This window comes from Salmo salar, chromosome ssa16 (genome assembly GCF_905237065.1).
Source record: "Salmo salar chromosome ssa16, Ssal_v3.1, whole genome shotgun sequence".
NCBI lineage: Eukaryota > Metazoa > Chordata > Actinopteri > Salmoniformes > Salmonidae > Salmo > Salmo salar.
Genome location: NC_059457.1, coordinates 64,227,912 through 64,244,295, shown reverse-complemented (window position 1 = coordinate 64,244,295; position 16,384 = coordinate 64,227,912). Strand labels below are relative to the sequence as shown.

At 40.7% G+C, this 16,384-nt stretch overlaps 1 protein-coding gene across 4 annotated transcripts in view; it reads left to right on the top strand.

Moving 5' to 3' along the window:
• The first annotated feature begins 3,036 nt into the window (after positions 1–3,036).
• The window catches only part of LOC106574301 (activin receptor type-2A), a 49,262-nt gene continuing 35,914 nt past the window's right edge, over positions 3,037–16,384 (top strand). For 2 of the 4 annotated variants that reach the window (XM_014150111.2, XM_014150110.2), the window contains exon 1: positions 3,038–4,206. In XM_014150111.2, coding sequence (XP_014005586.1) covers positions 4,152–4,206 — 55 coding nt within the window. In that variant the 5' untranslated portion in view covers positions 3,038–4,151. Of the gene's footprint in view, positions 4,207–16,384 lie in introns of all 4 variants that reach the window. The other 2 variants (XM_014150108.2, XM_014150109.2) reach the window with 2 other exon arrangements.

Sequence of the window (16,384 nt, the reverse complement as noted above, 5' to 3'; positions counted from 1 at the left end):
TCAGACTACTTTGAACATCATTGCTGCCAGTTTTAAAAGCTACTATAAGTGCATGAGACATGGGAGCAATAATCAATATTTTGCTGCAATCTCCAGTTGGCTCCTCTGTCCTACATTAAGGATGTACTCTGAGATCTTAAGCACAACAAATATGTAACATATTGCACAAATTGGATTCCCTGAAGAAGGCACAGCGATAACGAAACATTGGTGTTGACTGGGAGTTATATATATATATATAGAGAGAGAGAGTATGCGACTCTCTTTATTTATTTATATAGCTTACAAATTGGATTCATAACATATTACACGAATATCAAATTTTGTACAATATCATGCAAATTGCAAAATGTGTAACATATCACACAAAATGGATGACATAGTACACAATTGAATGATGTAGTACACAAAATACAGTGACCACTTTTGGATCGTGAGCACCAATTTCAAAACTACTGTCTGGAATTATACAAAAGTTTGAGAGTGCATTCTGTTAAGGATCCTGTAGGACCGTTGTCCCTATACCGGGACGGTTGTTGCTAAAGTGCGCTAACGTGACTAGAATGACATTGTAAGTAACAGCAAACTTTCCAGGACATAGACATGTCTTATATGGCCAGAAAGCTTACATTCTTGTTAATCTAACTGCACTGTCCAATTTACAGTAGCTTTTACAGTGAAAAAATACCATGCCATTGTTTGATGAGTGCACAACAACAAACTTGTATCTCAGCAACTGGTTTGATACAGTCACCTCTGAAGGTAAATAATGTACTTACATTCAGTAATCTTGCTCTGATTTGTCACCCTGAGGGTCCCAGAGATAAAATGTAGCATAGTTTTGTTTGATAAAATATTTTTTTTATATTCAAATGTATGAAATGAGTTCTACAGTTTCAACCCCTGCTGTCTCTGGCTCCACACCCGCCCCGCCATCTAGATGTGTGAAAGTTAGTGTATAAGCTAATGATCCATCATGTATGAAATTTCTGGGAGTGTGTAAACTTACATTTTGTATTACCATATCATTTTTGTATGTGCTCTATAGTTATGTACTTGAAAATGTATCAATTGACCAATTCGGCACATTTGGCCAGATTTGATTAGAAAATATTGTGCAGTATTGCAATGCTTCACTGGATCAATCTGAAACTTGGCCGGGTGGCCAAAATCTAAATTGTCCCTAGACTCCTATATTATATTATGGTCTTTCTCTTGCATTTAAAAGATGATAGAAAATAAATAAACAAAAACATGTGTTTTTTGCATTATCTTTTGCCAGATCTAATGTGTTATATTCTCCTACATTCATTTCACATTTCCACAAACTTCAAAGTGTTTCCTTTCAAATAGAATCGAGAAAATGCATATCCTTGCTTCAGGTCCTGAGCTACAGGCAGTTAGATGAAATGTATCAGAAATACAGTGTAGACATTGTTAATGTTGTAAATGACTATTGTAGCTGGAAAAGGCTGATTCTTTTTTTAAAATTGAATATCAACATAGGCGTACAGATGCCCAGCAACCATCACTCCTGGGTTCCAATGGCACGTTGTGATAGCTAATCCAAGTTTATAATTTTAAAAGGCTAATTGATCATTAGAAAACCCTTTTGCAATTATGTTCGCACAGCTGAAAACTGTTGTCCTGATTAAAGAAGCTATAAAACTGACCTTCTTTAGACTAGTTGAATATCTGGAGCATCATCATATATGGGTTCGATTACAGGCTCAAAATGACCCGAAACAAAGGACTTTCTTCTGAAACGCGTCAGTCTATTCTTGTTCTGTGAAATGAAGGCTATTCCATGTGAGAAACTGCCAAGAAACTGAAGATCTTGTACAACGCTGTGTACTACTCCCTTCACAGAACAGCACAAACTGTCTCTAACTAGAATAGAAAGAGGAGTGGGAGGCCCCGGTGCACAACTGAGTAAGAGGACAAGTACATTACAGTGTCTAGTTTGAGAAACAGACGCCTCACAAGTCCTCAACTGGCAGCTTCATTAAATAGTACCTACAAAACACCAGTCTTTGCGTTTATGGTTACTACATGATTCTACAATGTAGAAAATAGTAAAAATAAAGAAAAACCCTTGAATGAGTAGGTGTCCACATTTTTGACTGGTACTGTATGTGCAGTTGAAATTTGACCATAAAATCAACGTCCAGAAAATATGTATTTTCACCATTCATTCAGCATGTAAAATGCACCTGATTTCAACATCCTTAAAATATGTATTTTCAACGTCCACAAAATACATATTTTCGATGTCCAGAAAATGTAACCTTTATTTAACTAGGCAAGTCAGTTAAGAACAAATTCTTATTTACAATGACAGCCTACCGGGGACAGTGGGTAAACTGCCTTGTTCAGGGGCAGAACAACAGATTTTGACTTTATCAACTCAGGGATTTAATCCAGCAACCTTTTGGTTCCTGGCTGAACGCTCTAACCACTAGGCTACCTGCCTCACGTAAAATACTATTTTTCTATATCCGGAATATATGTATTTTCAGCGTCCACAAAATACGTATTTGCGATGTTTAGAAAAGGCGTATTTTCGATATCTGGAAAATAAGCCCGGAAAATACGTATTTTCACCTTTCATTCCGCACCTAAAATGCACCGTCTGGAAAATACATCTAAAAGAAAACATAATTTGCTTTCTGGGAAACTTCCTTCATGGAGTTGAGTTTCGTCAGCTAGGGAGTATATTGCTTTTTGGGATTGTCTCTCTTCCTTCATGGGTTGATCTGAAACTGAACAGGACATGTAAAACAACTACCTATTAGAATCTATCATATTTATTTCACCTATCCAATGATTTTCGTTCAGAGCATATGAAGGAGAGGACATAAAAGGAGGAATCCACGTAGACTATTGAGATGTATCCCAAATATGAACGGTTCTCTTCCTCTCTGATTGGATTCCAGTCATCTTTAGGCTGCCCGAGCTCGCTTTCGATTTGACGAGAGGGTGTTTGAGTAAACGGAGGGGAGGGGTCTGAGGGTGCAGTAAAGAAAAAAACAAAGACAATCCACACCAAACGCCATCTTGAAACTGTGGCACTGGTCACAGAAGAGGGAAACGTTGAGGATACTGCACGCTTGGGAAAATGCTGTACTGCCGTTCTTGTCTTTGATACACTCATGACTTGACAGCAGCGTGTTGTCAAAACTTATTCGCTGTTGATCTCATGTGCGTTTCCCAACGACGTGTCTGATAACATTTTGGTTGCTCCAAAGCTGCAATTGGATACGATTTTTACAGACACTGGTTGCCAGCTTTTACGGTGTGCACAACTAGCTCGTAAAAGCCAAATGACAGAACACATTGCAATCCATTGGGAAGGGGAAATACAATGTTTCTGTTTGGAATCGGATTATGCGCTAGCATAACGTTAACGTTACATGTTGGAAGGTGAAGACAGCGTTGTGAGGACCAAGAAATGAGATGTATGAAATATAACGTTAGTCCACGAAATGTGGTGTATTGAAACGTCTTATCTTGCAAGCTGATGTTAGATCATTTACGATAACTAGCAAACTACGTAATTTAAACTACCTGAAACTAGCTAACCTGCTAAGATTGAGGGTTAATTAGATATGTTCCATGATATTGTTGCTAATTTGACTGTTTAGCATATTTACCTGGTTTCGTCTAACTAGGTAAATTAACAAGATTGAATGTAAAGAAAGGTAACATCAATGTTAAACACAGTGGAATAGTTGCCTAGTAATATTGCTAGCTACAAGTACTGTAACGTGCTACGGACAGTTAGACCAACCTGCAACAAGTCAGTCATTAGCTATGGTTTTAACCATTTTGTAGCCTCTAGCTAGCTACACAAGTATCACCTCTTCCACATTTTTGGGCATAATTCTTCAGGACCTGCAACTGTGTAACGTAGTAGTAAGCCTATAGGCTGGCCAGTGGATATTTTGGAGTGGGTCTTCTCAACAAACACCTGTCAACTGGAAAGTCCGTGTCAATACCACGCAATGTTGACAATACTAGCTTGCAAACTAGCTGGCTAGTTACATTTTCTTTTTTTGCACAGACCTTCACAACACACGGTGGAGGAGCAAACCTTTGCAGCTGTGTGTTGTTTATTTCCCAGAAATAAAAGGATTTCAATTGGATTGAAAATGGGAGCCGCTAGTGAGCTGGCGTTTGCTGTTTTTCTCATCTCGTTTTCCTCAGGTGGGTGGATATCTGTTGGTAAAATAATTGGCTTTGTATGCATGGTTGTGTTAGAAATACTGTACTACTGTACACAGTTAGTGATACAATGCGTCATGGCCTTTGACCGTGACACTCGCCTCATTTTAAAGTTTATTACACTTTGTTTGAACAGAGATCCCGATTTGTTTTTCTTATTCATTAACAAGTATACTGATACCTCCTGTTATGTAAAAAATGCAATTTGTTGCATGGCTCAGTCTGTGCAGTAGCAGTGATTGCATACTTTAATGCACTTGGGTGTCTTCTGAGTCAGGGACTTGTATAAGTGGGAAGATATGTTAATTCATAATGTAAGACAAATCGCAGTGTGTGGACATACCTGGAATATGCCTCATCCTCAGTGTGTGCCGCATTACATTTCCAGTGCACCAAGACCACTGACAAAACAAAAAAAAATCAGAAGCATCCATGGTGCTATCATCTGAGGGGAACTAGCCATAAGTCACCTATGCCATCTATCATTTTGTAGAGTGTTAGGGGTCAAAATGAAACTGTATATGGTGTTATACTTTGTATTTCATGTCATATACAAGTTTCTCAGGAACACAACACTATATTTCATGAGGATAGGACTTACTGTTGCTGAGATCTTATCTGAAGTGATCGGAAAAGGTCAAAGAGGTTGTGGGCTGGTCTATGTTAATCCCGAGTCAAATATGGCACCAAATCACCTGTTGGGATTCTTACATTCAACATGTTTTTTTCCCAATAAGATATTGTTTTGCCATTTTTAGGGCTGGTGTAGAACAGAGATTCAAGTAAAATGTATTAAATTAAAATGCAATATTACACAAACATGGCACTTAATTTGCAAATGAGGCAGTACGGAATGCATAATAACAGTAATGTATGACCAAGAATTTTAGGTAGGTTGGTCATATTAACAAATGATCATGATTTATACAAAACTGAGAATGTGTAACAATATGAACCAATTTATGAAATTAGAATGCAACTTTTTATACTACTTTATGCAAAGTAAACTCAACAAAAAAGATGTCCCTTTTTTCAGGACCCAGTCTTTCAAAGATCATTTGTAAAAATCCAAATAACTTCACAGAACTTCATTGTAAAGGGTTTAAACACTGTTTCTCATGCTTGTTCAATGTACCTTAAATAATTAATTAACATGCACCTGTGGAACGGTCATTAAGACACTAACAGTTTACAGACAGTAGGCAATTAAGGTCACAGTTATGAAAACTTAGTACACTAAAGAGGCCTTTCTACTGACTCTGAAAAACACCAAAAGAAAGATGCCCAGGGTCCCTGCTCATCTGCATGAATGTGGCTTTAGCATGCTGTAAGGAGGTGAAATAAAAAAATGAAGACTGCAGGTGTGGCCAGGGCAATAAATTGCAATGTCTGTACTGTGAGACACCTAAGACAGCACTACAGGGAGACAGGATGGACAGCTGATCGTCCTCGCAGTGGCATACCACGTGTAACACCTGCACAGGATCGGTACATCTGAACATCACACCTGCGGGACGGGTACAGGATGGCTGTACTGTGAGACACCTAAGACAGCGCTACAGGGAGACGGGATGGACAGCTGATCGTCCTCGCAGTGGCATACCACGTGTAACACCTGCACAGGATCGGTACATCTGAACATCACACCTGCGGGACGGGTACAGGATGGCAACAACAACTGCCCGAGTTACACCAGGAACGCACAATCCCTCTATCAGTGCTCAGACTGTCCGCAATAGGCTGGACTGAGGGCTTGTAGGCCTGTTGTAAGGCAGGTCCTCACCAGACATCACCGGCAACATCGTTGCCTACGGGCACAAACCCACCGTCGCTGGACCAGACAGGACTGGCAAAAAGTGCTCTTCATTGACGAGTTGCGGTTTTGTCTCACCAGAGGTGATGGTCTGATTCGCGTTTATCGTGGAAGGAATGCATTACACCGAGGAATGTACTCTGGAGCGGGATCGAGGTGGAGGGTCCGTCATGGTCTGAGGCGGTGTGTCACAGCATCATCGGACTGAGCTTGTTATCATTGCAGGCAATCTCAATGCTGTGCGTTACAGGGAAGACATCCTCCTCCCTCATGAGGTACCCTTCCTGCAGACTCATCCTGATATGGCCCTCCAGCATGACAATGCCACCAGCCATACTGCGCGTTCTGTGCGTGATTTCCTGCAAGACAGGAATGTTAGTGTTCTGCCATGGCCAGTGAAGAGCCCGGATCTCAATCCCATTGAGCACATCTGGGACCTGTTGGATCGGAGGGTGAGGGCTAGGACAAATATTATTTTTTTTCTCCATAAATGTCTGGGAACTTACAGGCACCTTGGTGGAAGACTGGGGTAACATCTCACAGCAAGAACTAGCAAAACTGGTGCAGTCCATGAGGAGGAGATGCACTGCAGTACTAAATGCAGCTGGTGGCCACCAGATACTGACTGTTACTTTTGATTTTGTTCAGGGACACATTATAAAATTTCTGTTAGTCACGTCTGTGGAACTTGTTCAGTTCATGTCTGTTGTTGAATCTTACGTTCATACAAATATTTACACATGTTAAGTTTTCTGAAAATAAACGCAGTTGACAGTGAGAGGACGTTGCTTTATTTGCTGAGTTTAGTATACAACAGAACAACAGCAAAAAAACCTTGTGAAGATGCTGGAGGAAACCGGTACAAAAGTATCTATATCCACAGTAAAACAAGTCCTATGTCGACATAACCTGAAAGGCCGCTCCAAAACCGCCATAAAAAGCCAGACTACAGTTTGCAACTGCACATGGGGACAAAGATCGTACTTTTTGGAGAAATGTCCTCTGGTCTGATGAAACATAATTAGAACTGTTTGGCCATAATGAACATGGTTATGTTTGGAGGTAAAAGGGGGATACTTGCAAGCCGAAGAACACCATCCCAACTGTGAAGCACGGGGGTGGCAGCATCATGTTGTGGGGGTATTTTGCTGCAGGAGGGACTGGTGCACTTCACAAAATAGATGGCATCATGAGGCAGGAAAATTGTGGATATATTGAAGCAACATCTCAACACATCAGTCACGAAGTTAATGCTTGGTCGTAAATGGGTCTTCCAAATGGACAATGACCCCGAAGCATACTTCCAAAGTTGTGGCAAAATGGCTTAAGGACAACAATGTCAAGGTATTGGGGTGGCCATCACAAAGCCCTGACCTCCAATTTTATAGAAAATGTGTGAGCAGAACTGAAAAAGTGTGTGCGAGCAAGGAGGCCTACAAACCTGACTCAGTTACACCAGCTCTGTCAGGAGGAATGGGCCAAAATTCACCCAACTTATTGTGGGAAGCTTGTGGAAGGCTACCCAAAACATTTGACCCAAGTTAAACAATTTAAAGGCCATGTTACCAAATACTAATTGAGTGTATGTAAACTTATGACCCACTGGGAATGTGATGAAATAAATAAAAGCTTAAATAAATCCTCTTCTATTTTTGACATTTCACATTCTTAAAATAAAGTGGTGATCTTAACTGACCTAATGACAGGGAATTTTTACTAGAATTAAATGTCAGGAATTGTGAAGCTGAGTTTAAATGTATTTGGCTAAGATGTATAGTTTTGGCATATTTATTTCATGTAAACTTTCTTTTGTTGTCCAGAAGCCAAAGGCACAACCCTAGTCATATTAGCAACCCATCCTAGTTATTGCATCTTTAGATTCTTTGTACATTTCTAACAGATATTTGAATCTCTGTCACATATGGATGCGCCGTCAGGTGCACTGTTTAGAATGGTGTTTTCTGGCGCTTTGCATTTTGGCAAGTGTTTGAAAATGTTTTATTGGCAGTTAATTACATCAGTTGCATGTTCTGTTAAGATGCATTACCATCATTTAAATGTGATTTCAGTCATTCTGAGCACCGTGGGTGGAAGCCCTAATGGGTTATGCACCAAATGACCGGTAAATTCAAATCTTCCCGGGTCACGTTGTTCGGCACCACATTTTCTGAACCGAAACCCTGATACAGCCACTGCAGAGCAGCACTGCCTCTCGCCCAGAACGTTATCTCAGCGAACGGCGTCAAGCCAACTTACTCGCTCATACAGCTAGCTAGCATCTTGTCATGAAAACAGGTGGCAATGTGAATTTTGACTTCTCATACACCAAAATGTAGCTACAAAACTCAACTTTGTAACTTATGTTTTTTTTGTGTCTCTGAAAACATCTGAATGACCAAAGCGAAGGAAAAACATTTAACCTTATATTTCAGTCCAATGGATGTCTGATGACTGAAACACCCTCAGAACGTTCCCATACTTGTTGGCAATACAATGTCACATCAATCTTACTCTGGTAGAGCGTAATACCAATGGCAAAGAGCAAATATGAGCGCACGGGTTTCGTGAAGGCTGTCCCACAGATTTTACAGTTTTTAGCACGGCACTTTGCATTTGGGCCCATGGTTAACTTCCACATTCAGGTATTCAAAGGATTTTATGTATTTTAACCATATTTAGTGAAAGTGTTTTTGATCACACATAGCATCCATTGTTTGTCGTGTCACCTAACTGAGTACCCACTGTCAATAGATGTTATCTTAGATGGCAAATCATTGGGGAAATACCATCCTGACCTGTACTGTTTTCATTTGAGTGGTGTCACTGTTTTGTCATCCTGTGGCATCACATAACATCTAGGCCTATACTGGAAATGCAAAATAAAACCATATGCTTTTGTCTGGTGGTGGTGGACCTCGTCTGATTAATAAAGACTACAACTTGCTGACTTGACACTATATGGAATTAAATGCAGAATCCTCACTGGGGAGCAAGCTGCCTAGATAATCTTGTATGCTGTCTGCTTTTGAAAGCTGCTGCTGCCCTAACAGTTGGTCAGTCAAGCAGTGTTTCCCCTATATTCATTTAGCAGCTGAGACGCGCTTTTAAAGGGATAGTCATTGGCTCAATGACTGGAAGTCTATGCAAACAGCCACCTTTGCCACCGCTGTTGAAAAAAATCCTAGGGGAAACACTGTCAAGGTTATATTTTCAAGGTTTGATGACACATGTAAAAGTATTAGCTTTTCTTGCCACATTACACATTCACATTATTTCATGTACATCTTTCATTCTGTGTTAAGCCTGAATATCTGTCACTAAATGTGGGTGTTTGTATACTGAAGTGAGTAGGAATTATGAGGACAGTAAATATGCATACCCTAGACCCTGAAGAAAGTACTGTAGTGTGACGCTCAATAAAGAATTCAAATGTCTAGCCTCAAGTAGTCCTTTGACTCTGATTTGGGACAAAGGCCCATGTAGAGTTTGATCCTCTTTAAAACAAGGCTAAAGAGGTTAGACTACACAGCCATATGCTAAGGGTAAAGTAGCTGTAGCCCAGCCGCTTAAAGCCTCAGCTCAAAAATGTGTAATGACTTATGTTGGCTTCACCAAAGCCAAGCAACAGCACTATAATTGAATCACACTCATCTTGACATGTCATGTACAGTAATAAAGACATGCTCTGCTGGACTGTAGATTTGTTACTAAAACTGAAACCATACTCCGCTCTGACTGACTGAAGTGGTTGAGGTTTGGTGTGGGATAATAAACGGCTCAATTGCTGTCGCTCGCCTGCCCATGGCCCATTCCATTCCAGGCTTTGTATCCGGTTCAGGTTACCTGCTGCCTCGCTCTCTAGAGTCTGGACTTGGGTTCAAATAGTATTTGAAATCATTCAAGCTTAAGCTGTGTTTGATTAAGCTTGCCTGGTGCACCAGGGCCAATGGAATAGTCCCACAAGTGCAAACCACTCCATTTCATATACTCCAGGCAGGCTCAAGTGAACACTCAAAGTATTCGGAAGAGGCCAAATACTATTTGAACCCAGGCCTGCAGCATCCCTCGGAGTCTCCAGGGAACCCTGGAGGCCCCAGAGCGGAGCCCAGGCGTTCCTCACCGTGTCAGTTAGTGAAAAAGAGCATGCTCCCACCCCCACCAAGGCTCATGTTGACACTGTCAACCACCAGAAACCCAGACCAGAGAAATGATGAAGCCAGACAGATGTAGCAGGCCTAGCCCCCCCCCCAGGCTTCAGGATGGCTGGATGGCACAGCTGCAGAACATCTCCTTAGTTTTGGCTAGCACAGTTTTTTCAAATAGCAAGGGGAGTTGCACTAAAGATCTTCACGTGTCCAAATATTGGACTCGTTCCGCACTTTTACAGTTTGTTATTTGGGTTAAACTCTTTCTGCAATATTTTGGTCGCTCACAGTTTAAGGAGCTGCTGGTGTTGGCTGGCACTGTGCCCCAGTTTCCTTGTGTCCTTCCTGAATAATTAGGGCCCTAACAAATCTGTGATGTGGATGGAATCCAGACAAAACTGAATTCAACAATATTCAAAAATGTATTGATTTTAGTAGGAAAACCACTAAATGTAATCCGAGATCTACTGCATAATTTTTTTTAACATGACTTAAACGTAAGCCTATGCCATATTAACCAATTAAAAATAAGAATGGAGCAATGAGGTTTGTGCAGTAAACTTTAGGCCCAATACATTATCACTGTGTACTGGCTTTGCTTGAACTGCCCTGCCAATGCATTGTTGTTCGGGCCATTGTTTTAAATTTATATTTGAGGTAGGCTATATTATCACACTGGTAATATATCGGTTGTTGTGTTACTTGTGAAACACAGCTGAGTGAGCATACATTTAAATAATTCAATTTTTCTATTTTACTGGGCTGATGGTGCTGCATCTGATGGTCATTCTCAGCAGAGGAAGAGAGCAGCAGACTGAGTATCTGCCTCTCAACATCCCTCCACTCTCCCTTTCCTCCACTGACACTGACCAAAAAGGGACACTGCCTTCCAGATGATGGCAACTCGAATCGCACTGCATTATTTCTGCCTCGTGCACAAATTCATGTTACTCCTATGAACAAAGTTAAATATTCCTCGATATTAACAAAGTCCCAAGCCGCTAATAATAATAACAACAACGCAAGCCTATAGATACTCGTTCATTACTGCTACAGTGCTTGTTGTAGCACAGAGTGGAAATACGAAGAACGTGCATTCTTTGGCTTATAAAAGTGTTGAATACAAAGTTTTGGCAGTGCTGAGTAATAACTGAAACATGAACTCACTCATAAAAACACCATCTCTTTGCTCTATTCGTTGACAGTCTCTCTGAAGTCATGGTTTGAAACATTTTGAAATCTCACAATATCAGCTTTGCTGTAGCTTTCTTTTATGCCTGCTGCGTTACTGCAGACACGGTCATCTGAGCCATCCGATTGGCCAGTGGCAGGCCTATAGTGCACTTGATTTTCTCTCTGGGCCCGCCGGGAAGGCAGAGTTTGTACCTTCAGACACATGAAATGGTTCAAAATTGCAACCGTCAGCTGAATCTACCCGCAACAGCCCGAGACTAATAAAAAAATTAGGAACACCAGGATTTATTGTTGGGTTTTTAACAAAAATGTTTCGCGATCGACCGGTTGGTGACCACTGTTCTAGAAAGTTGAGTGAAGTTAAATCTCTTGCCGCTCTCTGTGGGTGGATATTTCTGCTATGCGGTCTCTGGGCTACTGCACGCAGCTTAGAGGGAACATAGGTTATCAAATAAAACAAATAAATTATTCACATTACTTTAATAAAATATGGTTAGTAAGTAATGAGCATTAATTGGCAGTCACTACCATCATGGGACTTTTATTGTTTAACTCAGTGTTAAAGAATTCACCCAGATAGTGCATTTAACACCCATTTCTTTTAATGGAAATTGAAAACCGCGATCATTTTTTTTATAACCATACCGACCTCAAAAAGCACTAATTGCTCAGCACTACAGCTTGGTGTGGCAACTGCTTGGTATCTGACCAAAGCCACTACAAAGGGTAGTGCGTACGGCCCAGCACATCACTGTGGCTGAGCTCCCTGCCACTCAGGACCTCTATACCAGGCAGTGTCAGAGCAAGGCCCTAAAAATGGTCAGATTCCAGCCACCCAAGTCCATCCACTCACACATACTACACTGACACTCCAACACACAAATACACATACACAAACAAAATACTCACACATGCGTATTGATGCCACACACACTTTCACACACTTCACATACGCTGCTGCTACTCTGTTTATTATCTATCCTGATTGCCTAGTGACTTTTAACCCTACCCACGTGTACATATTACCTCAATTAACTCTTACCCCTGCATATTGACTCGGTACCGGCCCTCCTTGTATATAGCCTCGTTATTTTTATTATGTTTTTTATTCATAGCACATTTTTCTTACTTTTTAACTGCATTGTTGGGAAAGGATTCGTAAGTAAGCATTTCACGGTAAACTCTGCTTCTGTTGTATTCGACACATGTGACAAATAAAATGTAATTTGATTTGTATTTTCCTATAACTTTCTGAAGAGGGAACGCGGGAATTCCCCTGCCTGTCTGTGAGTTTTTCTACTTTGTATAGCCGTTAACGATGATGCTAATGATAAAATGATTGATGGAAAGCCTTTCCCAAAATCCTTCCAAATTAAATGTTAACTAAAAAGTTGCCTATGCTTACCTGGCAGAATGATATCAGGATTATTTTAATCTATCTAATTGCGATTTGTTGAGCAAACTCTGCAATCACATGTGCACTGCAGAAACACCACTAACCAAACTATTCTGCTGCCGTGCACTTGAACTAAAGGGTGTCCAACACCCAAATATTAAAGTTTCTCAGATTTTTCCCAGACCTCAAAAGTGGTCTCTTGATGTGTTTTAAGCATACTTTTGTTGTTTTCTATTTTAAAAAAGCGTAATTTTGAGAGTGATCTTCAGAATTCAAATGTTTGAAATGGCCTGTGCAATTTTAGGCTTCATTAGTTGAGTGACAACCAATGTAGTTTGCTAGGTTATTGTTATCAAATGTGCTGTTGAAAATTGTGTTTTATCGGAATAAAGTAACCTAAGCAACTGCCTGAGACGACTCTCATCTGGTAATATAGCCTAGCTGCTGATCAGGGCTTAGGATGCATTTCAATTTATTTTGATTGTTCAGGTTCACCAACATCAATAGTTTTGGTAGTTTTGCTTTCAACATCAGTATATATGGTCATTTTTAGATACAGTGTATTCAGACCCCTTCACTTTTTCCACAGTTTGTTACTTTGCAACCTTATTCTAAAATTGTTTTTTTTTTTTAATCAATCTACACACAATACCCTATAATAAAAAACGAAAACAGGTTTTTACACATATTTGCGAATTTATAAAAAACGAAGAATCCTTTGCTCTGAGACTCGAAATTCACCTGAGGTGCATCCTATTTCCATTGATCATCCTTGAGATGTTTCTAGAACTTGATTGGGGTCTACCTGTGCTAAATTCAATTGATTGGAAAGGCGCACGCACACACCTGTCTATATAAGGTCCCACAGTTGACAGTGTATGTCAGAGTAAAAACATAGCCATGAGGTCGAAGGAATTGTCAGTAAAGCGCCCAGACAGGATTGTGTCGAGACACAGATCTGGGGAAGGGTATCAAAACATTTCTGCAACATTGAAGGTCCCCAAGGACACAGTGGCCTCCATCATTCTTAAATGGAAGAAGTTTGGAACGACCAAGACTCTTCCTAGAGCTGGCCGCCCGGGCCACACTGAGCAATCGGGGCGAAGGGCCTTGGTCAGGGAGGTGACCAAGAACCCGATGTTCACTCTGACCAAGCTCCAGAGTTCCTCGGGAGATGGGAGAACCTTCCAGAAGGACAAACATCTCTGCAGCACACCACCAATCAGGCTTTTATTGTACAGTGGACAGACGGAAGCCACTCCTCAGTAAAAGCCACATGACAGTCCGCTTGGAGTTTTCCAAAAGGCACCTAAAGGACTTTCAGACCATGAGAAACTAGATTCTCTAGTCTGATGAAACCAAGATTGAACTATTTGGCCTGAATGCCGAGCGTCACGTCTGGAGGAAACCTGGCACCACCCCTATGGTGAAGCATGGTGGTGGCAGCATCATGCTGTGGGGATGTTTTTCAGTGGCAGAGACTGGGAGACTTGTCAGGATCGAGGGAAAGATGAACAGATCAAAGTACAGAGAGATCCTTGATGAAATCCTGCCCAGTCTCATGACCTCAGTCTGGGGCAAAGGTTCATTTTTTTATACATTTGAAAACATTTCTAAAAACCTATTTTTGCTTTGTCGTTATGGGGTATTGTGTGTAGGTTGATGAAAAGCAACAATTTAATCTATTTTAGAATAAGGCTGTAACAAATGTGGAAAAAGTCAATGGGTCTAAATACTTTCCGAATGCACAGGGTCAAGTTGATAAAGTGATTGTTGTCCCTGTTATGACATTTTCTGCCCGCAGTTGACGGTTGAAGCAGAAGGAAAAGAAAACTTCCAAACGGTCTTAACCATTTTGATTTTGAGATGGGGCTGAAATCCAGAGTTATATATTAATTGGCTATATCATAGCTGATTTTTGGAGATAAATATTGATACATTACTAGCTCAATCTCTGTTAACCCACTGTTCCTAGGCCATCATTGAAAAAAAGAATTTGTTCTTAACTGACTTGCCTAGTTAAATAAAGGTAAATAAACAAATAACCTGCAGAAATGACTAGTTAGTCATAATAATAATGTATTACATTTGTACAGCACTGTTCATTATACAATAATAATCTCAGTGCATAAAATACAAGTAAAAAATGTGCATTCGTACTGAACAAAAATAGAAATGCAACATTTTCAATAATTTGACTGAGTTACAGTTCGTATAAGGAAATCAGTCAATTTACATAATTTAATTAGGCCCTAATCTATGGATTTCACAACTGGGCAGGGGTGCATCCATGGGTGGGTGGGCATAAACCCACCCACTTGGGAGCCAGGCCCAGCCAGTCAGATCGAGTTTTTCCCCACAAAACAGCTTTATTACAGACAGAAATACTCCTCAATTTCATCAGCTGTTTGGGTGGCTGGTCTCAGATGATCCCGCAGGTGAAGAAGCCGGATGTGGCAGTCCTGGGGTGGCGTGGTTACACGTGGTCTGCGGTTGTGAGGCCGGTTGGACATACTGCCAAATTCTCTAAAACAACGTTGGAGGCGGCTTATGGTAGAGAAATTAACATTTGATTCCCTTGCAACTTCTCTGGTGGACATTCCTGCAGTCAGCATGCCAATTACACACTCCCTCAACTTGTGTAACAAAACTGCACATTTTAGAGTGGCCTTTTATTGTCCCTAGCACAAGGTGCACCTGTGTAATTATCATGCTGTTTAATCAGCTTCTTGGTATGCCACACCTGTCAGGTGGATAGATTGCCTTGGCAAAGGAAAAATGCTCACTAACAGGGATGTAAACAAATTTGTGCACAAAATTTGAGAGAAATAAGCTTTTAGTGCGTATGGAACATTTCTGTGATCTTTTATTTCAGCTCATGAAACATGGGTCAAACACTTTACATGTTGCATTTAATATTTCTGTGCCGTATAGATGCGTATAGAATCGTCTTGAAAGGGAAAGATGCACTTCCCATATTCTGTCAATTGGTGCTTACACCCACTTACACAAAGGTATGTCTATGGTAAGACGTGCATAAATAGGCTAAGGTTACCGTTAGTAAACCATGGGGTTTCACATTCAGCACAATGTGATTTTTCTCAGTGCTCAGGACTCAGGAGGCCTAAAGTAAGAAGGGCCTAGTCCTAAGTGTAATTTATGTGTCCTGCAGATGTTGCCTTATGCTTCACAGGACTGCAGTAGTCTAGACAGACTGGCTGCTCAGCGTACGGCCTTGCTTAGATCCAGGATGATTAACACTGGTTGTTCTACATTTATCATGTTCTGGTTTCAAGTCTCTCAAGACTCTCTTTCCCCTTGCTCATTTTGCTCCCGATAAGATTTTTCATGCCTTACTGTCATCAGATTTTTTTCTTCTCCCTCTCACTGACTCGCTTCCCAAAGCACAAAGGGAAGTCTGTTTTAAGTAGATGGGTTATATGTATCTGCAGCTTGTTGAACAGACGGGTTGATTTGCTTCCAGTAGGCTAATGCACACTAAATGGTTAGAGGGGGACCAATTACTAATAATCATGGCCTATTTAAAGACCTGTAGAACATGCGCATGAGGTATTTTCAAGTCCTGTGGATGAATGAAGCGCCAGTGTAGTA